We start from the raw sequence: 26,084 nt of genomic DNA on the forward strand, positions 1-26,084 counted from the left end.
ACACAACCAAGAAGAACAGGTGAGAAGGCAATCGCCAGAGATGGCGATTGCTAACAGCGACACAAGACTGAATAAGCGCAGATGAGGAATGTATGTATGTCCACCAATCTAGCCGCCACCTGCGACGGCGGACACACAACAAAGGAAACCGAGTGAGAACGCAATCGCCTGAGAAGCGATTGCGAATGAGATTGAGCAAAGGGACAGATTGTATGTGTGTGCACCAAACTAGTCGCCAACCCGCGACGGTGCATACACAACAGCAGATATGAAGTAGGAACGCAATCGCGAGAGAGGCGACTGCCAGAGGTGACACAAGGCTACAGCAAGGCAGAGCACGAGAGTAGCAAAGGCACAGCAAATATACAATGAGAAGATAAGGAAAATAACAAACGCTAACTAAACGCGAACACCGCACTCATTCGCAACAGTGCACGCGTTTATGCGTGGTCTCCGCGTGTTAAGCACAACAGAGACAAGCACGCTTAACTAACCACCGACAGAGAAACATAAAACAGAGGACGCGAGCGCTTGCTTAACGGTTACCTCACCGAGCCTCCAGCAAGCGTTCGTAGCAGACAAGACAGATACACGAAAACAGGAATAAGTGAGAGATAGGATCCACAGCACTAGCGCAAGAGGCTAGTGCGATCCAGGAAGACAGAACAGAAGGATCCACAGCACTAGCGCAAGGCGAGTGCGATCCAAGCTAGACAGGCAGATGAGATAGCTGGTAGCAACTGCTGCCCCAGCTATACTCCAAGAACAAAGATCAGAACGACTTCCTGTCGACCACCGCTGGGACAGGACAATCGCAACAGACAAACAAAACAGATATGCAATCCTAACTGCACTAGGGAACCTGCCTAGTGCAGTCCCAGGAATTACTCTAAGCTAATCTTTAAACAAAGAGCAAGGCTGACACTTTAGGAGTGTTTCACAGGAACTAACCCTTATGACCAGCCTAGGTCTGTGATATCACATGGTATATATAGAGCAAGCCTACAAAGGATGTGGCTAGGCAATCTGCATGACAAACGTATGCAAATTCCTCAGCAGCAAGCTGCAAAACTGACAAAAGGTCTCTTTTCCAGAGACCTGCAGAATGCAGACCTGAACAGTGGTCAAAAGGCTGCCTGCCTGCGCAGGCAGCCGAGCGGATCCTCACAGAAACAAGGAGAAAGCCATAAAAATACCGCTGACAATCTACTGTAGAGTTTGATAAAGTTCAGTGGAGAATCCAGAATGATGCTGGAAGAATGGCTTGAGGACAATCCAAAATTTATTTATTTGGCTTAAATAAGAGGCTTTACATTTGGAGTAAAAGAAAAACTCAAATCACTTCATTCCAGCATGACAACCGTATCCCATCTGTGAAACATGGTGGAGGGAGTGTTCTGGTTTGGTTTTGCTGCATCTTGGATTGGCCATCATTGATGACACAAAGACAATTCTGAAAGAAAAGGTCAAGAGATTTGTCCATAAACGGAATCTCAAGAGACACCAATCTGTTAAACACAAAGTCGTTTTACCAAAAAATGGTTAACAGAAAATAAAGTAAATTGAAATACTTTTGAGAGACCTAAAGTGATCTGTTCACGTAAAAAAACCACCAAAATCCAAAACCTGAAACTGTTCTGTGTGGTGAATTGGGCTAAAACTCATTTGAGTCATTGGGCAGGACTGACTTAGGCCCGGTTCACATTAGCGGTGGCCGTCCGGAATCGCCGTGCCGGAGCCGCACCGCTTGCAGAACGGACGGAACGGACGCACGGCATAGCAATGAAAGCCTATGCGTCCGTTCACATGCGTCCGTTCTGCCGGACCGGAGCCGGACCGGATCCGGGCCGGATCCGGACTCCGGCCTCCGTTCCAACATGCGCTATTTTTTGATCCGGCTCCTCCGGCAGCCGTATCCGGGGCGGAGCCGGACTGCACCATCCGGCCAATACAAACCAATGGGAACCGGAGAGCGCACAACACACTGGCTGAGAAATCCGGATGTTCTACCCCACTTCCTATGCGGATTGTTGCGGCGATATTGGATGGGGACACATGGGCAAGCATTTTGGAGTGGAGCAGCACAGCTGGATCCGGATCCGGAGATGTTGGCAGCATGTCGCAGGTGGAGGTGAGTGCTAAACAGCAGAGGGCCTGATTCCACAGGTCCCCCTTCTGCTGACCTCCCAGACCCCAACATTTTTTTTGTTTTTTACGTTACTTTTGCCAAACGGATCCGGATCGCATCCTGATGAACACCTGATGCAACCTGACCGGATCCGGATCGGATCCGGATCAGAACCGTACGGTTCCGATCCGGATCCGGTCCGGATCCGGTCAGGTCATCCGGTCCGTTTGGCAAACAACCGCAAGTGTGAACCGGGCCTTAGGCCTCTTGCACACTGCAAGTGATTCCGATTCAGATTCCGCTTTTTAATCAGTTTTTATATCCGATTTAGATTCCGCTTTGCAGTGTGCAGGGAGCAAAGTGCAAATCGGAATCGGAATCGGATGTAAAAACTGATTAAAAAGCGGAATCTAAATCTGAATCTCTTGCAGTGTGCAAGAGGCCTAACAGTTACCACAAAGGTTTAGTTGCAGTTATTGTTGCACAAAAGGGTCATACCATATGCTAAGAACATTATTCACTTGTTTTTCCTATATATGGAGATGTAATTAGATATTTTCTTCAATAAAAATAAGACCAAATAAAATATTTGTTTCATTTGTTCCACTAGGTTTTCTCCAATATCTCAATTTTGGATGCTCTGACCCTTTAATGTTTAATTCCATGAATTGTTGTTTTAGGTTATACAGTCTAAAAAGGGGTTAGAACCTCATCTGGGTTTTTACTTTTGTCTGTGTCCCCTGTAAGGACACAGACAACAATAAAAAAATTCACATTCACCAAAACTTAGATTAATTTATTCTTGGACTGGACTTGTAGATTTATATGAATCATACATGATTATTGTGCCATCTCCACAGAAGCTGGACTCAAGACAGTAAAGAAAGTCCAAAGAAAGTTTTCCCATCAGTGTAGTCCACGAGACCTGGGTGGCTGACGTGGACATACAGCTTCTGCCCCTTACTCAGATTGGCCAGTCCACCTTGGCTCAGACTGGTTGACCAAAGAGCGTTTCCAGAAGGGGTGGCAGTTATGCTCTCTGATCCAGTGAACAGGGTGACGTTTTCATTGGTGGGGTCATGTAGGGTGATGACCTTGCTGGACAGACTCACGCCAATATTTGTGGCATTGCCAGTGAACCCCACCTGGCAGTAGATGTAGTAGAGACCTTTGCGCCTTGTCACCAGAGTGGTAAATGGAGAAGAATGTGTGACTTTACGGGTGAACGCCACATCACCATTGGACTTCCACTGCATGGTGTGCATTCGAGATAGAGACTTTCCTGCGGAGAAAGACAAAGTTTGGGTAATCATGGAAGCCAACATCAGTATATGCAAAACAGATAATCGCCAAGGCCATAACAATGCCAAAGTAAATGGTATCTCAGACTTAGTCATGTAAAATATCACTATCAATTTATCCTAAGCTTTATGTAATATTACCGTAATATTACCATAAAAGCAGTAGGCGGTTAGATCAGATGTGACAATCAAAGAGAAGATCTGGCTGAGCAGCACAACCAGATAAAGCTCTTCTGTGGCAGGGACGAAACATTAAAATCACTATTACTTTTCTTGTTGATAAATGGTCATTCCCCAGTTTACGTTACTTATTTGGTACACACAAAATTAGGTACACAAAAAGGAAGTTGCAGGGCATGCTGGGTTGTCTTTTTTTGCTTCTTTACTTCCCCTTAGACTTAAAGAGACTCTGTAACAAATTTGTGAGCCTTATTTCTTCTGTCCTATAAGTTCCTATTACTGTTCTAATGTGGTCTGTCTTACTGCAGCCTTTCCTACTTGCACTGTCTCTGTAATAAATCTTATCTCCTTTCCTCTGTCGTGTCTGTCAGGCTGAGGCTGGAATGTGTGGAATGTGCAGCACTGCTTGTCATTGGCAGAAGCTTTACACACCCCCTCCAAGCTCTACATCAGTCACAAAGTAAGCTGTTCTCAGCCTATGATACTCTGTTTAGAAGCCAGTCTATTGTTTGTAAACACTGCCTAAAACTGTTCATTACAAACCAGGATTGCAGCAGAGAGTGGCTGAAACAGCACAGAGGGGCCCAGGAGAACATAAGGAATAGAATGGTATGCTTTTTATTGTAAGAATTTTAGAGTACAGATTCTCTTTAACTAATGCAGCCTGATTGGCTGGAGCCTCTTCCCCTCCTGTTTTCCCCTCCCACACCTCGGTTCCTCTCTGATTGGCCAATATTTCTTACGCTGAGACAATGCACTTTCTATAGTGAAGGGCGGGCAATGCATACACAATGAGGCAGAGGAGAGTAAGGGAGGAAATGACATCAGGATTGGCTTCAAAATAGCCACACTTAAAATGGGAACTGCTAAGAAGTATTCTCTCTTTTTTTACTGTAGAAGTACAGACTAACCAGCAAGCTCATGGTGACCCAGAACTCATTGGAGTGTGTAAGGGACTACAATGGTCCTAAAAGCCCCCTTACTAAGATGTTAAGAAAAACAAAAAATTGCTTTCCTAAAACAGAAAGAATTTGCGATAATTCAGGTTGGAGTGAGCTCGAGATGTCTCCCAGGCACCACTGCTGAATATATGCAAATTAACCATTGTACCTTTAGAAGCTAAACACACCTCCAGAACCGCTGGAATGCAATGATGTGTCAGCTTGTTAAATTGTACAGAGCCGTAATAATCCAACATGCATACAGACTGTTTCGGATTGTTTGATCCTCATCAGTGCATGGCATGGATTAATTTGGCTCTATGGAGTAGGGCTCCATAGAGCCAAATTAATCCATGCCATGCACTGATGAGGATCAAACAATCCGAAACAGTCTGTATGCATGTTGGATTATTATGGCTCTGTACAATTTAACAAGCTGACACATCATTGCATTCCAGCGGTTCTGGAGGTGTGTTTAGCGTCTAAGGGTACAATGGTTAATTTGCATATATTCAGCAGTGGTGCCTGGGAGACATCTCGAGCTCACTCCAACCTGAATTATCGCAAATTCTTTCTGTTTTAGGAAAGCAATTTTTTGTTTTTCTTTACTGTAGAAAAATCACTAAAATCAAAACGTGGACAGCGCAATACATATGTTATGTAAGTAGAGCAAGTATTTATCTACTTATATATGTGTATTTTTTTCTGAGATTGTATGACTGACAGCTCCTCTTTTATCCATTTTTCTTAGCTAATTGTTGCCCTCCCCTAGTACTAATGTCCTATTCTGAAACCCGTTCAGTTAAAAAGGCCCTGTAGGGAATAGAGGTGAAACTTGAAAAAGTTGAATATTGTGCAAAAGTCCAAAACCGTCCAAAAGTCCATGTGCAGGCACACCTGTTTGTGACATTACAGTTGCAAAAACTGGAAGCGAGCCACAGCAGGGACCGTAGGACCGTAGAGTACCGACACGGGCACAGGATGTCACCAGGGGACCAGTAGAAGCCCCGGGTAGGCTGAACTCATTTTTTTAAGGTTACAGTACTTGTGTAACCATTTCAGCCCACAGGTTGTTTTCACCTTATGGACGAGAGGAATTTTCACCTGCAAACGCTCCTCCCTTTCATTCCTCAATAACTTTTTCACTACTTATCAAAACAAAATGATCTACACCTTGTTTTTTCCGCCGTCGATAAGGCTTTCTTTAGGTGGTACATTATGCTAATAATTATTTTATGCTAAATGCATTTTAATGGGAATAATAAGAAAAAAATGGGAAATATCATTATTTCTCAGTTTTCTGCCATTATAGTTTTAAAATAAAAACGTTCTACTCTGGATAAAAAACACTATAATGCTGGGGGGGGTCATACTTTCTTACCACCCAGCACAACTAGGCTAAGAGCAGGATAATGGAAGAGGCTACACAGGCTGCCCAGAGCAACTGCAGCTCTGGGCTTCCGATAATACGCAATGGCAGCGCAGTGCGATGTTGCGCTACTTTTGCGATAGCAAACATTCAGACAGATATAAGACAGACTGGACTGAGGTTGTCAATAGCAACTGCAGCAATGGTTACCTCGCAAGGACAGGACGGGAAAGGTTTGCTACTCCTTCGCAGGAGATTGCGCAACCCACAAGACTAGACAGAATGAATGCTTGCTAAACTAGTCACTGCCACAGTGACAGCAAGCATCCACAGACAGGACAGACTGGAATGAAGCAGCCAATCACGACCGCAGCGATGGCTTACTTCGCAAGAACAGGACTGGAAGGATTTGCCGCTTCTTCGCAGCAGATTGGCGCAACCCACAAGGCAGAGTACAAGAGCACAGATAAATCACACAAGAGTATCACAAAGAATTTACAATTACAGCTATCAGTGTGATACAATAATCCGCAAACGCAATATGAAAAAATAACAAACGCGCTAGTATGCGTATATATTGGCAATGAACCAATATATGACGCAAGCCTAGCAAAATAACAAACGCTGACTAGAATATGTATATATTGGCGATAAACCAATATATAACATAAATCAGGAAGACTAGCTAAATCTGGAGCAATACAGCAACTAAGCTAGGCAATACAATACTACAACTCTATACTAGAAGGAGTACGTATAGATGTCCCCGTGGGAAATATATAACATAACTCCACAAGAAACTGAACTAGAAAGTAACAATACAAGGAACTAAATTTCACAGTGTTCAGAAACGCAGTAACAGCCTAGACTGACTGAAACTATGATGGGCGGAGCACGCTTGCAGGAAGTAAACCTTTATACTGAAGTCATCCAATGAGAGCAGAGATGCAAATCTCCACACAGGTGAATGGTAATCAGTCACAAGCAGGCTGGCTTGATTACCATTCCCTAGCTGACAGACTATCACAAGCAATGCATGCAGAACTATGCTAGCAACTTGTGAAGAAACGCGGAAAAGCCGCCGCATGGACGCAGGATGAGGCAGCTGTTTCCGCGGCTGGTATAGCGTCGGACGCGGCGGTTTGTACGCATAGGCATGCTTCTCTCAGTGGGGCGGGATGTGGAGAAAACGCTGCACGCTCAGACAGCGTGGCGGACCCATACAGCAACAACATTACAACACATGACTGGTGTGGCTGGGACTGATAGTCCACACTGGTTTAGGAGGACGCGTGCGTGCGCAGAGAGGCAGGGCCTTTATGGCAGTCAGAGGAGGGTCAGCTGACCAGGCCGGTCAGCTGACAATTGCAGCAACTTTCATTGGTCCAGCACTTAAGGGAGGTGCTGGAGAGCACGGGTGTATATATACTGGGTGCTGGTCATTCTCTGGTTGTCTGTCGTTGCGATCACAACGTGGTAGCACTCAGGCCTTGTCTGTATCTGTGTTCTAGCATAGTTTCCAAAGGTGTTGACGACCACGGACCTCACACCTTAGCGTTAGGAATATTGAACTGTATTATTTGTTATGACCTTCTGCCTGCCTGACTATCCTCCTGTACTCTGATTCTGTACCTTGCTATCTCTGATATCCCGTTGCCAAACCCTGCCTGTTTATTGGATCCCGTATCTGTCTCCTGAATCTGTACCGTATCTGTCAGTGTGTTAACGACCTGGCTTGTCCGACCTCGAGAACTGGCCTTACTGTTAGAGGCAGTTCCCAGACCTGTTAGTGACACCCTCCCTCTTGGGTGTCACTCACGCTCTGTCCTTCCTCCCCTCAGCCTAGCTCCTCCCCCCTGGAGAGTCTAGGCCAGAGGAAGGAACATACTTCTGGTGAAGTACTCAAAGTATACTGTTGCATCTAAACACTCACTTGTCATATCAGGTGTCCAGAGGTTAGTAGATATATCTGATTATCGGTGATACTGCAGATCACCAATAATCGGGTATATTCTGTATTGTCGGTGATACTGCAGTTCACCGGTAATCAGACCCTCTCTGTGTTACACCGATCGTTACACAACTGCATTTAAAGGAATCAGAACTGCTTGGCTGCAGTACCTCTGCAGCCAGCAGTACATGCTGCAGAAGCGATCATGACAGTACCCCCCTCCTTTAAAGGCGGTTTCCAGACGCCTATAGGAACTGACATGATTCTCTTGGACCACCCAAACCACAAAATCAAATGCAGAAAATCCAGCAAACTGATCTAAGTGATAATTCGTGAAGGTGGGGACAGCCCGACAAGACCAGATTCTGGAATTAGTCACCCCAAGATTAGACCAATCACAACCAGAACCAACAGAACCATGCCCATCAGTACTACAAGCCCCAGTGTGACACCCATCAGAACTGTGATTTCCAGGGAAAAAAAAACCCCGAAACTCTGAGCGATACCCATCACCCTCCAGGGACTGTCCAAGAATGCCAAACCTTTCACAATGCCCACCGGAACTGTCCTTACTGACACAGAGCCCACTGTTGAACCAGTCCAGGGCACCAAGACAAGTTTCCTCAGAAATCTCCCAGAACACTTTGAAGTTCCCTAGAGATCTCAAGAGGTTAGAATGTCCCTTAGGTTCACATGGAGAACTATCAAGAACCCCTATGGAACCTAGGGCAATTCCAGAGTCAGGTTTACAAGGACCAACATCAAGATCAGGACTTTAAAGAGAACCCGAGGTGTGTTTAAAGAATGTTATCTGCATACAGAGGCTGGATCTGCCTATACAGCCCAGCCTCTGTTGCTATCCCAAACCCCACTAAGGTCCCCCTGCACTCTGCAATCCCTCATAAATCATAGCCGTGCTGTGAGGCTGTGTTTACATCTGTAGTGTCAGTCTCAGCTGCTCCCCCGCCTCCTGCATAGCTCCGGTCCCTGCCCCCGTCCCTTCACTCCAATCAGCAGGGAGGGAAGGGATGCAGGCGGGGACTGGAGTTCTGCAGGAGGCGGGGAGAGCAGCAGACTGACACTATAGAGATAAACACAGCCAGCTCTGACAAGCTGTTTGTCAGCAGCGTGGCTGTGATTTATGAGGGATTGCAGAGTGCAGGGGGACCTTATGGGGGTTTGGAATAGCAACAGAGGCTGGACTGTATAGGCAGATCCAGCCTCTGTATGCAGATAATATTCTTCAAACCCACCTCGGGTTCTCTTTAAGGAACAATTTCTGGGCATGCAGGCAGGTTGGCAATATCAGAACATGTCTCCACTAAGGAAGCATCTGAGTATGCTGACACACTAGACACACTTGGGCATTCTGGCACACAGAGCACATCTGGGTACACTGGTACAAGAGAAACTTCTGGGCATGTCAAGGAACTGCGAACCTCAGAGTCAGTAATGATAGGACCGAAACCAGAACTGGGCAGAAAATCACCACGACTAGGCTTCACAGCTACTGGACTCTCACTACAGGATGCAGGATCAGACTTCGATGTCACTGATTCTAGCAAGGTTATTAACAAATCATGTTCAGGGGCATTTACAGGACAGGACAAATCTTTTGATGTATGCACTGAACTAGATAGGGGTTTTACAACCTCCCCTGGACTGGACAGAGACTCCTCTAGTACACTGGAATGGATCTCCAAAAGAGCTGCAAAACAAGTCAGTATTGCAGCAACCCCCACTGAACTAGGCAAAACTGGGGAACTCACTGGACAGAAAGAGAACTCTGGAACCTCTGCCACACTGGCCAGAGAACCAGAATTTTCTGAGATACAAGGCAGGGTTTCAGGAACACTCATACCGGACTGAAATTCTAAAACCTCTATTTTTACCAGAGAATCAGAATTATCCATGTTACAGGGCAAGACTTCTGAAACATTCATAGGACAGGGCTAGAGTTCCCCGGTTGTTACAACATCAGAGAGGGACTCCACAACCTCAGTAATATCAGACTGTGTACAGGGCAATGTATCCAAAATACCCCCTGACGAGGACAATGCTCCACTGGACAAAGATTCATCAAGTTTATTCAGAGTGGACTGTAGTTCTAAGACAGCCGCTAAACAGGTGAAAAATTACTGCAACACCCACTGAGGTAAGCAGTGCCTCTGAGTCCTCTGCTAGAGGATTTGAAGTATCCAAAGTACTGGGTGAAGCATAAGACTCTGCGACCTCAGCTTCACTGGACAGGATCACTGAACAGTCCATATTGCAGAGCAGAACCATGGAAGCACCTGCTGAACAGCATAATGATTCTGTGACCTGAGGTAAATTGGAGAGATCTACTGCACAATTCATGGTACAGGGTGAATTTACTGGAACATTCACTGATGAATGCAAAGACCCAGAAACTTCAGTTTCGCTGGGAATCATTATTAAGCTATCCATGACACAGGGAGAATTCACAGAAACACTCTGGACAAGGCAAGGATTTTTCAGCATCAGGTTCACATAACAGAAGCTCTGTGTCACCCCAAAACTCAGCCAACAGTGCTTAGTCAGGGGAATCAGAACGCAAAATCTGTGAATCTGAAATTGCACTCCTTTGCGAAGTTAGACATTTCGGAGACAAAGGCTCCAAGGTCTCCAGGCTCGATCGCTGAACCTCAGAAAAGCTGGAGCAATAGTCAGCCAACAATGTGCTTTTACTGGTATCGGTTGGAGTGTATGAAATTCAGACAAAATCAACTCCCAAACATCAATCAATGGGTTCACCAAGTCTTCTTCACATTCACCAGTTTCAATCAAAGAGCAAATAGAATTAATGCAAGCATTTAAGAACACTTCACTCTTCACGATATAATAATCGCAAAACGATTTCCAATCAGTGTCCAACTCATCAACCAGACTTCCGATCTCCCATTGTTCAAACGGAGGTTCCCACATACTCGTGTCAGGAAAACATTCATACGGATCTGAGTCAGGAACATACATAGATCTTTTCACACCTTTAATATACCAGGCGATTCTGCCTATCATAGGATTCACATATGCTTTTACTTTGGGTAATAGAACATTAGACTGCTGAGACTCAGGAACTGATGTAGTGCCTCTGTTGGTGTCTGCTGGATCATAGAATTTGCAGGATGTAGAAAACAAATCAGTAGGAATTTGTGTGTAATTTTTCGCAAAACGTTTTGCGATCAATTTAACAAATTCCAGGGGATCATCAAAAACCTCCTCATTTTCGTCAGCAAGTTCCTCAGCCCAAGTTCTCATCTTGCTATCAAGCAGGTGCAAGATAATAAACCTGCTCTGCTGAACTGCAGTAGCTGATCTGAAAATGGAACATGAATTCAAAATTTTGCAGTTCCGCAAAAATTCCCAAAAAGATTTATTGCCACCGTTGTAACGGGTTAGGGAGGCAAGGTGTGCATCTGGGGCAAACCTAGCAGGTGGAATTACAGGAACATTTACAGGAGGAGTGGAATCATCTCCAACTGACAGTGTGCTTTCCCTGGTATCAGCTGAGGCAGGAACATGGATGGATTCATTACTAGGGTATTTTCTATTCTTAAGAATCTCCAGGACTTGTAACAGGTGTTGAACTGTAGGATATGTAAATTTTCCCTGTTGTACAAACAATTGGATCTGCGCTATGCTCTGTAATATTTCCACATAAGAATATTCAGACAATTCTTTTAAACAAAAATCTTTATTCTCCCTGGCTAGCAAGGACAGTTCATTGGTAGTTTCATAGGTCCATTTGACTCCTGTGAAAGACAATTGCATTTCATTATCTGCTAATGACATGGTCTGATGCGTAGTCTTATGCAAGGCTTTATGCTACGTACACACATGCGACAACGATCGTTCGTTGAGAACGACGAACGAACTTTTAATTGATGAAAGAACGACCTAAGTAAAGTTAGTTTTAAAAGGGGTGTAACGATCTGATCGTTAGAACGAACGTTACATCACGTAAAGCAACTATTGCGCCTGCGCATAAAAATGAGAAGTTTCACGGAGAAATTGTGAAATGCGCATGTCAAGCCTAGTACGAACGACCGTTTCCAACGATGTACTACTTTTGCAAACAATCGTCGTTGGTTAAAATCTGCCGAGACAGAACTTTCTTTTGTAGCGATTTGGCTCGTTCGTCGTTTGCCTTAATAGTCGGTGGTTCGTTTTTTGTAACGATCGTCGTTGGTAAAGATCGGGGAACGATCGTTACAAACGACTTTAGTCGCATGTGTGTACGCACCTTTAGACTTTACTGCATACGGATTGCTTTTAACTGCTGCTGAAGGAACATTTGATTGACTAGCCAGGAGTTCATTAAAGGGAACCAGAGATGAACGTTTCACACAAAATAAACATATCAGTTGATAGCTTGTAAAGAATAAATGCTCTACCTGATAATTTTGCCGCTCTGGTGTGCCTTTTTTAGTGTTTTTTATCCATTATTGCTCCAGGAAAAATCAAATATGGCCGCCGGCTCATATCCCTTCTCCTTCCGGGTTATATGAGTTGTTCTGGATGTGCTGTCTAGGCTATATGAGACTATGCTGCTATCTAGGCTAAATGCAGCCTTTCATCTATGTGCTTTCATATTGGTATGATCTGCCTGTAGGAAGTGTCACTGATAATAACTGCAGTTTCATTCCTATGAGAATCTAGTGCACACAGAGCACACAGGGATCATATTACAGCCACAGAGCTTCTCTCTCAGGAGCAGCAGCCCCTCCCAGTCATCACAGCTCTCAGTATGCAAAACAGAAGATCTAAGCCAGGAGGGGGAAGGCTTGGGCTTGAAAGGACTCCACAGAAGAGTGACTCAGCTATAATGATTCCAGGTCAAACCTCGACTGAATAGTCGATGGATTCTTATCACAGTTGCTAATAGACTAATTAAGCAGATAACAATGAAACTAAAAGCAGGGTAGGTGTTTACTGTCATGTTCCCACTGATAAATGTAATAAAATACATGAGGGTGCTTCATCTCTGGTTCTCTTTAAGAGGAAATGGCAATGAATGTATGCATAACCAGTTGTGAATCACAAAAGTTATGAATTCCAGAGGCTTTTGTCTCAAATGAGTGTGATCCAGAACATCAACAGCCCAATCAAAAAGTTTGCCCTTAAAAAAGAGTGCAAACGATCTGATCAGCCCAGGTAGAAATTGCAGAATTTCGAAAATCTGGATTTGCCACAAATCTAACCAGTTCTGGTATAAATTTGTCTGCAATTTCAGGGCCAAGCGTTTCAAATTTTCTAAAAGACAGGGAGCCATAACACACGGTGTCAGAAGCCTCCTCCATTCGATTTTGTATTAGGCCCATCATAATATAATGCTGGGGGGGGCATACTTTCTGACCACCCAGCGCAACTAGGCTAAGAGCAGGATAATGGAAGAGGCTACACAGGTTGCCCAGAGCAACTGCAGCTCTGGGCTTCTGATAATACGCAATGGCAGCGCAGTGCGATGTTGCGCTACTTCAGTGACAGCAAGCATCCACAGACTGGACAGACTGGAATGAAGCAGCCAATCGCGACCGCAGCGATGGCTTACTTCGCAAGGACAGGACTGGAAGGATTTGCCGCTCCTTCGCAGGAGATTGGCGCAACCCACAAAGCAGAGAACAAGAGCACAGATAAATCACACAATAGTATCACAAAGAATTTACAATTACAGCTATCAGTGTGATACAATAATCCGCGAACGCAATATGGAACAATAACAAACGCGCTAGTATGCGTATATATTGGCAATGAACCAATATATGACGCAGGCCTAGCAAAATAACAAACGCTGACTAGAATATGTATAAATTGGCGATAAACCAATATATAACATAAATCAGGAAGACTAGCTAGATCTGAAGCAATACAGCAACTAAGCTAGGCAATACAATACTACAACTCTATACTAGAAGGAGTACGTATAGATGTCCCCGTGGGAAATATATAACATAACTCCACAAGAAACTGAACTAGAAAGTAACAATACAAGGAACTAAATTTCACAGTGTTCAGAAACGCAGTAACAGCCTAGACTGACTGAAACTATGATGGGCGGAGCACGCTTGCAGGAAGCAAACCTTTATACTGAAGTCATCCAATGAGAGCAGAGATGCAAATCTCCACACAGGTGAATGGTAATCAGTCACAAGCAGGCTGGCTTGATTACCATTCCCTAGCTGACAGACTATCACAAGCAATGCATGCAGAACTATGCTAGCAACTGCATGTAAAGGAATCAGAACTGCTTGGCTGCAGTACCTCTGCAGCCAGCAGTACATGCTGCAGAAGCGATCATGACAGCCACTCATTTTATTTGCATCATTTGTCCTGGTTATTGCAACGTTTAAATGATATCCCTCATACAATGTATGGTGACAATATTTTATTTGGAAATAAAGGTACATTTTTTCAGTTTTACATCCATCACCAATCATATGCTCATAATTTCATAATAATATACCGTCTTGACATACATATTAACAAAAAATGTAGTCCTTAATGTATGTAAGTGTAATTTTACTATTTGGCCACAAGATGTCCTTGTGCATTATTTCATATAATAGGAAGTAATACGTAGCTGTGTTACTTGGAAGTGAGGCAGGCATCTCATTGATGCCTGTGATGATCACGGTGGCCTACATAGGAGATGAATCATTGGGAACAAAGTTCCCATTCATTAATCTAATGTTCGGCGATGGGAGTGGCAGAAATGAGTGAGCGGGAGGCGGCCCGATGGCACCAATTGAGAATGATCAGTGTTTTTGAACAAAAGCAGTGATTATTCTCGGGGGACATGCACGAATTGGCTCAGGGGACTTCTGTCCCCTTCCACCAATCCCCCCTGACGATGGGACCATCGCGATTGCGGGCTTCAAACGTGAGTACCTGCTGCTGCAAAAGCACCAGCGAGGTTCACTCCTGTGCACCAGTAATGGTTCAAGAGAAACTTTAACCAAGGATTGAACTTTATTCCAATCAGTAGCTGATACCCCCTTTCCCATGAGAAATCTTTACCTTTTCTTGAACAGATCATCAGGGGGGTCTGTATGGCTGATATTGTGGTGAAACCCCTCCCACAGTGTGATGTCATGACCATGATCCTGAATGTTTTCTGTCTGTGAACCTTGTTGCATTGTGGATAATAACAGCTTTTTACAACTGCCAAGCAAGAAGTATCTCCCTCTGTGCACAGAACTTTCAGTAACGAACATTCCGTACAGATCACCTGGCAGAACTAAAAATTTCACCACCAGTGATAAATTTCAGATTGTAAATAAGGGAGAGAGAAGATTTTACAATGGGCAAGCACTGACTATATATTCTAAAAATTAGTATAAAATTGTATTTATTATGTTATTTTCACTACAGTTCCTTTTTGAATACAGTTTACACATCTTTCCAAACCTTGAAATGTGTTCTATACTCACCATACAGCCATCCAGGTATTTCCTTTGCCTGCAGTAGTTGCACCGAGCAGGAACTAGGTTTGCTTATTTCCACACCTGCACTAATCTGAGTGAATGGCAATATCTTTGACCCTCTCAGTCTAATCCTTTTTGTCTGATCTGAAAGACTGACAGCTTCATTGACCAACCCAATTTTATAATTCAGTAGGGTCACTGTAGTGCATGTATTTGTTTATAGAAAAATAGAGGTAAGAAAGCTAAAATAACTTATGTTAATTTTAACAATCTTTACATATTCACTTAATCCATTAGCAGCTTCAATCCAGTTATTTCGCTTGAGATACATGCACTGCTTTTGGCCACAGTCGGCAGAGCTCGTTGTGCTGTAAATTCTTGGAATGCATTGATCTCTCCCTGCTAACATAAAATACAGAAACTGAATTAAGAAGTACTCTATTATTGGCTCACACTGCCCCCTAGTGACAAGTGGCCATAAATACCCAATACAACAGTATTAATTAGAAGCTAGGAAATTTATCAAAGAAGAAATAAAAAACATTCACCTGGAGGACTTGCAAGCTTCTAAATAAATTGGCTGCTAAAGGGTTAATAGATACGTGTATTCTCAACAAAAATGTAACTTTGCTTTAAATCCTTGGCTAGCCCTTTGTGATTCTGCACTGTTACCATGGCAGCACCGGCAGAATAGGCTGCGCAAGAATCAGGTGCGAAGGTCTCAGCTGTCACTCAGCATCCCTTAATGACACAAAACTCTTTCACAACCTAATATCCTTCTGTTTACCCAGCACCAAGAAGTATAAGGCCTAATCTTTTGTGGTTCAATTCACTTGAGACACAGGATTAGTGACCTCCTTTCAGAAAAAAAAATATCTCCAAGGCATTCATAATGTATGTATTCACTACCTTCTTCATAACGTTCCACCACTTTCCAAAGCCTTATGGTGGCTGCATAGTGTAATGGTTAAGGGCTCTGCCTCTGATACGGGAGACCAGGTTTCAAATCTCAGCTTTGCCTGTTCAGTAAGCCTGCACCTATTCAGCAGGAGACCTTAGGCAAGTCTCCCTAACGCTGCTACGGCCTATAGAGCGTGCCCTAGTGGCTGCAGCTCTGGGGCTTTGAGGCTTTGAGGAAAGCGCAATATACGGTAAGTGTTCGTCGTTTTTATATAAACCTAAGGCCCCGTTTACACTTAATCCGTTTGTTACGCGTTTTTTTCCCTTCTCCATAGCAGTGCATTGTGAAAAAGATTTCAGTTAAAACGTGTTACGTGTGAACTGTGCCATAGGAAAACATGGGAATTTCTTCGAAATTCAGTTGTCCTTTCAGTTATAACTGAGGCAGTTGTCCTTTCAGTTATAACTGAGAGCAACTGATTAAGGGCCTATTTCCACTACACGCAGATTGGATGCAGAATGGATACAGAAAAACTGACTCCAATGAAAGCCTATGGGCCTATTTTCACTAAACGCGATTTTTATGATGCAAATTTTCCCATAGGCATTCATTGAAGTCAGTTTTTCTGCATCCATTCTGCATCCAATCTGCGTGTAGTGGAAATAGGCCCTAAGTGTAAACGGGGCCTTAAAGAGGAACTCCAGTGAAAATAATGTAATAAAAAGTGCTTAATTTTTACAATAATTATGTATAAATGATTTAGTCAGTGCTTGATCATTGTAAAATCTTTCCTCTCCCTGATTTACATTCTGACATTTATCACATGGTGACATTTTTAGTGGTGGCAGGTGATGCCACTGGAAAGAGATGCTGCTTGCTTTTTTTGGCAGTTGGAAACAGCTGCAAAAAACAGATGTGATTTCCCACAATGCAACAAGGCTCCTACAGTGTGATGTCAGGACCTCAGAGCTGTGAGGCGCTGACATCACACTGTGGGAGGGGTTTCACCACAATATCAGCCATGCAGAGCCCCCTGATGATCCGTTTAAGAAAAGGATTAGATTTCTCATGGGACAGGGGGTATCAGCTACCACTGGCGTAACAATAGGGGATGCAACCCCTGCCTCCGCGGGGGGCCCAGGGGCCCTACTAGGCTCCACTCAGGGACTTTTTGGGGGGCAGGAGGGGTCGCAACATAAGAGGAGAGCTGACCGCACATCGGTGGGGAGGGGGGACAGACCCTGCCCTCACCTTGGGATCTCTTGTCAGTGCTCCCCTCCTGCAATCATTAGTGGCAGCGGCAGGCGGCGGCAGGCTAAACACATACCTCCATCGCGCCGGAGGTTCCGATCAGTAAGGGCTTCATGTTACTTCCTGTGTAAACAGGAAGTAGCATGAAGCCCTTAGAGATCGGAGACACGATGGAGGTATGTGTCCAGCCTGCCGCCGCCCACTCGCTGCCACTAATGTTGCGAACCCTCCTACCCCCAAAACGTGCCTGAGCGGGGTGGGAGGGGTAGGGCCAGAATTTTTTTTTTTTGCAGGGGGGCCCGGGGATTTCTAGTTACACCCCTGTCAGCTACTGATTAGGATGAAGTTCATTTCTTGGTTACAGTTTCTCTTTAAGGTAGCCATATATCAGATGAGTTGGCGGCCGATAGACCATCCGATTATTATAATCGGAATCGGATGAAAATTGGTGTCGCCAAGTACATGCCCAACTACAATGCAATCCATTTTGGGATGAAATTTGGTTGCATTCACCGGTCGGACATGCTGCAAGATGTCGCAAGGCAGTAACAGCGAGCGACGAACATTATGAAACCCCTAAAAGCTGTTCCCACAATGTAAATGTGCTGTAATGTGCGTTTATACACTACCTGTCCTGTGTCGCGGTGCCCATCCAACTTCCACCGCTCTTCTATTAGACGCATATATGCTGCCGAAGCATAGCGCGCCGGTGCGAGACATCCACGCCTGCAGCACATAAGCGGCTAATTAAAGAGAGGCGGAGGACAGACGGGCACCGCGACAAAGGACAGGTAATGTATAAACGCACATTTACACATTACATACATACACACACAGCGGCGGACATGGCGGGCTCGACCAATTCCTGAGAGATTTCATGCTGAAATCGACAGATCTCAGTCTAATCGATTCTGATTGGAGACAGATTTGTCTCTTGTTCGAATCTTCCCATTAGCGCTGGATGTATGGCTATCTTAAAGGACAACCGAGGTGACATGTGACATGATGAGATAGACATGTGTATGTATAGTGCCAAGCACACTAGTAACTAGGCTGTGTTCCTTTTTTTCTTTCTATTCCTGAAAGAGTTAAACAACAGGTATGCAAGTGACAGTTTCTGTCCGGATCAGACTATAGCATAACCCTCATTGATAAGTAATTACAGCCATAAAATACTTTCTTGCCAGTAAATGGCTTCCTGGAACATCAAAGAGATAAAAAGGGTCAATAATTCATAGATTTGAGCTCTGACATACCTCAATGAAGGTATTATTGAGCAGAGATAATTAAACAGTAAAAACGTAAAAACTAGATTTAAATATAAAATAAAACTGTGCGATATATATAAAGATGTCATTTTTAGGAGAAGGAGGATAGATACAATTGTTTTTCTCATCCGTTTATTTTCCCTTTTGGATGTCCTTTAACATCTAACATGACAGGTGCACTTTGCATACAACACACTCAGTGTACCGTAGCACATTTGTGAGCGATAGTTATGGATCACCGACTCACCAATCAGATGTGCGGCTGGTTTCCCGTTCCTTTGTTTGCCTGTTGGGAGATACAGTACAAAAGTACATCACTATTTTTCTTTTTGTCTAGTGTGAATGTTTATTTATACAGTTGTGTTTACTTGTGGATTAAGTAACTGGTTGCCTAACCAATTGATTGACTGGTGGGTTTATAGAAGCATGTTTTGCTTTCTGTACAATCTTTGTTATTCTTTCATAGCACAGAGTGAAGAGAAGAATGTACAGGCCCAGGCCCCAGTTTCTGAAGGCTCTAAAAGTGTTGGACTACAGAAAATGTACTAGCCTGGATTTAATTAGAGTGGAGCTGAACTCTTGCACAGGACAGAATGGGACATAGAGAAATGCACCCTGTATGTATTTAGAGAGTTTATCTTTGTTTGATCTCTCAGCTGTGTCAGCTGGCTGCCTTGGCAGAGCAGCTAATTTGTAAACACAGGATGTTAACCCTATGCCTGCTTCCATGAAAGCAGGAAGTAGACACACTGCAGATTTATTGTAAAATTTGTATCCGCTGAAATAAAGAAATGTTTTTCTTTAAAGGTTATTATGCTGTAGTTTATCATTTAGAGCAGAGAGGAAGTTCTGAGTTCAGGTCTGCTTTAACCCCCTTGCCGCTCCAATTATGTCGGCAAGGGGGCGGCACAGCACTTTTTTTCTTTATTTTTTTATTTTTAATTCATGTAGCTAGCCTAGCGCTGGCTACATGATAGCCGCTGACAAGCGGCATCCCCCTGCCTACTGCGATCGCCCCCGGCGCTCTTTGCAAGCAGGAAATCCCGTTCAGAACGGGATTTCCTGCTCCACTTCCCCCTTTTGCCATGGTGATGGGGCAGGATGGCATCACGGACGTCATGGACGTCGGTACGTCAGAGGGAATCCCGATCCACCCCTCAGTGCTGCCTGGCACTGATTGGCCAGGCTGCGCAAGGGGTCTGGAGGGGGGGGGCAGCGGGTAGCGGCCAATCGGCGGCGAGTGGCGGCGATCGATAAATGAACGCAGCTAGCAAAGTGCTAGCTGCGTGCAATAAAAAAAAATTGTGAAAATTGGCCCAGCGGGGCCTGAGAAATCCTCCTGCACAGGTTACCCCGAGCTGAGCTCGGGATAACTGGCAAGGAGGTTAATGAGTAATTCCAGCAAAAAATAAAAAATAAAAATAGAGCCTTCGTTGTAAGGCTCAGTATTACTGCTTCAAGGATTGGCGAGTAGTAAGGTCATTCACTCACCCATAATTCATTAATGTCAGTAACTCTGCCCCCCCCCCCCCCCCCCAACTCTTCCGAAGCTGTGGCCACTCCCACCTGTGTCGCCTTGGCTTGTCAGCCATGGTGTGATTGGTGGCTGAAGTGGGCCAAGGCAAAGCAGGTGGGTGTGGCCACAGAGCTTTGGAGAACTTGAAAAATGGTGGTAACCTTCTTGCCAAGGAGTTTCTGTCATTAATAATTTGTGGTAGAGCGGGTAAGTGATTAAGACCCCTGCATGCGGCTGCCATTTGTATGTGTTTTTTGATACAATAAAATAATTACCCTGTTTTTGAGCATAGAACCTTTGGTGCGGTGCTTCTTATTTGTATACAGGTAAGTGATTAACCCTACCATACCCTACCATTCGCTGATCCGTGCAGCAGTAATAGAGAGCCTTACATTGCCGTCTCCATTTTTCACTGGAAGTACTATTTAAAAGGCACCTGATGCGAGAGGCATATGGAGGCTGCCATATTTATTTCCTTTTTAAAAATACCAGTTGCCTGGCAGCCCTGGTGATCTCCCTGGCTCCAGTAGTGTCTGGATCACACACCTAAACAAGCATGCGGCTAATTCAGTCAAACATATGAACTTACATGCTCCTTGTGGGGCTATGTCTATAAGTATTAAAGGCAGAGGATCAGCAGGACAGCCAGGCAACTGGTATTCTTTACAAAATAAATAAATATGGCAGCTTCCATATCCCTCTCAGTTAAAGGATACCCGAAGTGACGTGTGACATGATGAGATAGACATGTGTATGTACAGTGCCCTGTACACAAATAACTAGGCTGTGTTCCTTTTTTTCTTTATCTGCCTGAAAGCGTTAAATATCAGGTATGTAAGTGGCTGACTCAGTCCTGACTCAGACAGGAAGTGACTACAGTGTGACCCTCCCTGATAAGAAATTCCAACTATAAAACACTTTCCTGGCAGAAAATGGCTTCTGAGAGCAGGAAGGAGATAAAAAGGGTCAATAGTGCATAGACTTTAGCTCTGGCATACTTCAATGAATATGTCTTTGAGCAAAAACGATAATACAGCTAAAACTTAAAAAGTAGATTTAAACATAAAATAAAACTGTGGCATATCTTAAAAACTCATTTCTAGGAGAAGGAAGATAGATACAATTGTTTATTTCATTAGTTTATTTTCACTTCAGGTGTCCTTTAAGGTGTCCTTTAATAGAGATTTGCTGTAATAAGGGGACACAGGACACGGAAAGAGAAAACAGGAGGACACAGGAAGAAATAGGAACACAAGAGGTACAAGGAAGGCATGAGGGGGACGAATAATAGGGGGGGTCCATAAGACACTTCTGGCCTTCGGACGCACCCGCTTTAGTATAATTTCCCTCTTCTAAATCTAGGTGCATCTTATAGTCCGGATCATCTTATAGTCCGAAAAATACGGTAATTGATTCCTAGAAACTATTTACGCCACTTTAAATCACAATATTACCTTTCTGGCGAGTTTTAGAGACAGTCATCTACAAGGAGAAAAAAAAGAGAAATTTTTCATGAGAATGAAATTTAATCGATCACAAAAACAATCACTAAAACAATGAAGGGGAAATTTTTTTTTTTTTTTTTTTTGAGACAAACGCGATCCATTCATTCTTTTGCGTTGTTCCTGTAAATGCCGTGCTAGATCCCCTCGTCTCATTCTGGTTGCTACACGTAATGTCCAGAATGTTCAGCGCTTCCATGTCCCCCTAGGGGGGTGAAATCGAGATGCGTCAATGAAACGCCGGTAACCAATGCTGAACAATTTTCTATTCGGAGCAGAAAAGCATTTAGCATCTCTTAACTACTTCTGGACCGGCATCGTTGGAATCTATGTTCTGCTGGTGGCTGTCTGGCTCTGCCAGGACGTAGATTCCAACTATACACCGCCACTCACACTCACAGCGTCCTTGCCGGCCACTGTTCCCTCACTGCACCCATTCGCTCTGCTGTCTTAGTGTCTGATCCGTAAGGGGCCAGAGCTGTCTGGTACCGAAAGGGTTAAAGAATATCTTAGCTGTTGGAAAAATTTAGGGAGCAGGCATGTGTATCAAGCAGTCCTCATGCCCAGAGGCGGGACAAGGTCCTTCAGCACCCAAGGCTGAGACACCAAAGTGCGCCCCTCCATCCCTCCCACCCCAGCTGTCACACACTGATTGCTATTAGACTAAGAGGTGCCACAGGGCCCACAACCTCCCCAACACCTTAATATCTAGTTATCTGGCTTGCAGTCACTGCCATGTATCCTCTTTTCTTATTTCTTTCTGCTTCAAACACAATTAGGAATGACAGCTGAATGAATTGTGTGCCCCCTCCTACACTGCGCCCTGAGGCTGGAGCCTCTCCAGCCTATGCCTCGGCCCGGCCCTGCTCATGCCCACTGCTTCCCCCCCCCCCCCTCATTCTTCTCCGCCACCTTCTATCATAGTCTAAAGGCCCCCTGAAGCTACTTTCAGGTTGGCCAGACTCAGTGACATCACAAATACATAGTACGCATTCACAGAGCGCTCCCGGGCCATGGGTGCGTGATTGAGGATGTGCGTTGCCGGGCAGCGCCTGTGCACTGCTCACCGATCCTGGCCAACCCGCAAGTAGCTTCGGGAGGCCTTCAGACGATAACAAAGGGGGGTGTTTTTAAAATTTCCGACAGCTCAGGTATCCTTTAAACGAGATGCCACAAGCCCATCCCACAGTGTGAACCGGCCCTTGAATGCAAACCGCAAATGGCAGCTCTCACGCATTCCCAACTGGCTCATTTGAAGGGTCGGGTAACACCACTTTCTCATCCGCTATCATTAGGCCAGAAAAGGGAAAGAAAAACAATCATCTAATTGGGCTTGAGAAGGTTTATTGAGCTATTTTGGGGCTGGTATTCTCAGTTCAGGATATATTTAGCGGAATGAGTGTTATTAGTTACCTCTCGATCACACCCGCCTCCTGCAGCTATTTTCTGCAGTAACAACCATTGTCCCTCTGCAGTATGTTGGCTTACAGAGGTAAACAAACCTTTAAATGTACAGAGGGGTAAGAAGCTGTTTCTCAACTCACTTATTATGTGAAGGCATCGATGAAGCCAGGTTGTGAAATAGTGGAACCAGATATCGGGAACTGCTTATTTTTATTGCATTGCTTATTTTTGTGTACAGACAAAATATCACAGAGTGGATATGGATCACATAATGAAAACTATGCATTAGAGCCATCGTAAAATGTGGACAGAATTATAAAAAGATGCAAGTATTAAATTTATTAAATTGGGCAAAAACCATGAAGTGCTAAGTCAAATCTTTAGTGGATATGGGCCTTGATTCACTAACCGACACTAAGCCGGTTAGTGTGCCTTATCACTTAGTGGGCACAAACTACAGCGCTAACCTTATCTGAGGTTAGTGTGCCTTATCTGAGGTTAGTGTGCCTTATCTGAGGTTAGTGTGCCTTATCTGAGGTTAGTGTGCCTTATCTGAGGTTAGTGTGCCTTATCTGAGTTAGTGTGCCTTATCTGAGTTAGTGTGCCTTATCTGAGTTAGTGGGCCTTATCTGAGGTTAGTGCCCCTTAAGTAGCTTTGTGCACACAAAAAGATGCACAAAGCTACATCGCGCACTGCACCTCGCACAGCGCACACAGCATAATGTGCCAATCTTTGTGTGCGGTGTGACGATAACGTCGCACCCGCTACACTGTATATGATGCGACCATAAGGTCGCATAGGATGCAACGATAGCAGTGCACGGATGTGCCGTTTAGGTGGCATCCTATGCGACCTTAAGGTCGCATCATGTACAGCATAGCAGGTGCGATGTTATCGTGCAGTGCGCGATGTAGCGTTGTGCATCTTTTAGTGTGCACAAAGCTACTTAAAGGTCCGTACACACGCCGGACTTTAGGCAACGACGGGTCCGTCGTTGCCTCCCGCTGGGTGGGCGTGCCAGCGACAGTCCGGCGTGTGTACGCTCTGTCGTCAGACTGATACGGCTGTTCCTGAGCGATCCGCCGGGCAGATCGCTCAGAAACAGCCGTATCAGTCTGACGACAGAGCGTACACACGCCGGACTGTCGCTGGCACGCCCACCCAGCGGGAGGCAACGACGGACCCGTCGTTGCCTAAAGTCCGGCGTGTGTACGGACCTTAAGGGGCACTAACCTCAGATAAGGCACACTAACCTCAGATAAGGCACACTAACCTCAGATAAGGCACACTAACTCAGATAAGGCACACTAACCTCAGATAAGGCACACTAACCTCAGATAAGGCACACTAACCTCAGATAAGGCACACTAACCTAACCCCCATGGAGTGCTGTCCATTCAACCCAGGGGTCCCAAATTTTGTCAAACAAGGGGTTTAGTTTCTCGGATGGTAGATGTGATTTTATTTTCCATAATGAAGACGGAGTGGACCTTATTGGTTAGTTCCGTCCTAGAGGGAGTGAGAGATCTCCAGGGCTTAGTAAAAAATGTCTTGGAGGCATCAAGTTTCTTAGGTCCACAATCTCTAACAACCTAAAATGGGACAACAATACTGCCACTATCGTCAAGAAAGCAGAGAATGTACCATCTACGGCAGCTGAAAAAGTTTGGTCTACCTCAAAATGTAATGGTACAGTTCTACATTGCAATCATTGGATCCACCATGATATCATCTAAGACTGTATGGTTTGGCTCCTGCTCAGCATTAGTAAAGGGGAGGCTGCAGCGCATCATCCGAACAGCAGAAAGGATAATTGGCTGTAGCTTACCTTCCCTGCAGGAACTTTATGTTAGCATGTGCAGAAAGAGAGCAACCAAAATTGCCTCTGACCCCACTTACTCCATCTTCCAGCGCATGCCCTCAGGAGGAAGATTCCGGTCAATCGCAATTAAAACTTCTAGAGTCTAGACACAGGAACAGTTTTTTTCCTCAGGTGGTAGCCATGCTTTATGCAGAACCACGCTAGAGCTGCTAGGACTTGAAAGTAATCAGCACAGAACTGAAAATGAACAATTCTCACCTTGCTTACTGCCACTATACTTACATACTGTTCTCTTGGCTTGTAATGTACATAGTCTGTCCTTGTATTGTTTTTGTTTGTGTTTGTTAAGCAACTGCCAAGACAAATTCCTTGTAAGTGCAAACTTACTTGGTGAAATAAATTGATTCTGGTTCTGATCACAAATCTGGCCAAGGAGTTTATTTTGATACTTAGACAATTGGGGATGGGGTTTATGAAATAAGGCCAACCACAGGTCTGCATGAACTTGCACTCCCAGCACATCAGTAGCCAATGAAAAGCCCAAAATTCAGTGACCAAAGGGGCAGTGCCACCAACAATGGGTGTGGTCTGCTGGAACATTACACCCATGGAAACACAGGTCCAAGGATACAAGGCCCCATTCTCCAAGTTGGGAAGGCGTCCTGAACCAATCATACAGTATCCTGTATTGCTTATTTTTCTCTGTTTGAAAGATAAAGGAACTCAAAATGCACCATACAACTTTTTTTTTCCACTTGACCCACCAATAACTCCTAGAATCACCTCCAGTAGCTACTCCCAGCCAGGGCTGTTTCTAATCTATTTGTGTCCTTCACCCCTTCCCCCCATATGAACAAGCATACTCTTTGGAGAGGGGAGGGAAGAGGATGAGTGGGAGAGCATCAGCAGAGAAACACCGCAGGGGGCCTGCAAAAGCTGGACTATACTAATGGAAAACAAATTAAACCTGTGATTACAGTGGGATGTGAAAGTTTGGGCAACCTTGCTAATCGTCATGATTTTCCTGTATAAATCGTTGGTTGTTACAATAAAAATGTAAGAATATTTAAGGGGGTCAATTATAAGTTTCCCTCCTCTCTTAAT

At 44.5% G+C, this 26,084-nt stretch overlaps 1 protein-coding gene across 1 annotated transcript in view; it reads right to left on the reverse strand.

The window, feature by feature from the left end:
- Positions 1–2,910: 2,910 nt before the first annotated feature.
- Positions 2,911–26,084, reverse strand: part of LTB (lymphotoxin beta) — a 45,740-nt gene continuing 22,566 nt past the window's right edge. Inside the window, exons 2-4 of the mRNA XM_068250359.1 lie at positions 21,706–21,733; positions 18,983–19,021; positions 2,911–3,410 (exon numbers count right to left, since the gene is read on the reverse strand). Coding sequence (XP_068106460.1) covers positions 2,998–3,410; positions 18,983–19,021; positions 21,706–21,733 — 480 coding nt within the window. The 3' untranslated portion in view covers positions 2,911–2,997. The remainder of the gene's footprint in view (positions 3,411–18,982; positions 19,022–21,705; positions 21,734–26,084) is intronic.

This window comes from Hyperolius riggenbachi, chromosome 8 (assembly GCF_040937935.1).
Source record: "Hyperolius riggenbachi isolate aHypRig1 chromosome 8, aHypRig1.pri, whole genome shotgun sequence".
In the NCBI taxonomy this organism is placed as follows: domain Eukaryota; kingdom Metazoa; phylum Chordata; class Amphibia; order Anura; family Hyperoliidae; genus Hyperolius; species Hyperolius riggenbachi.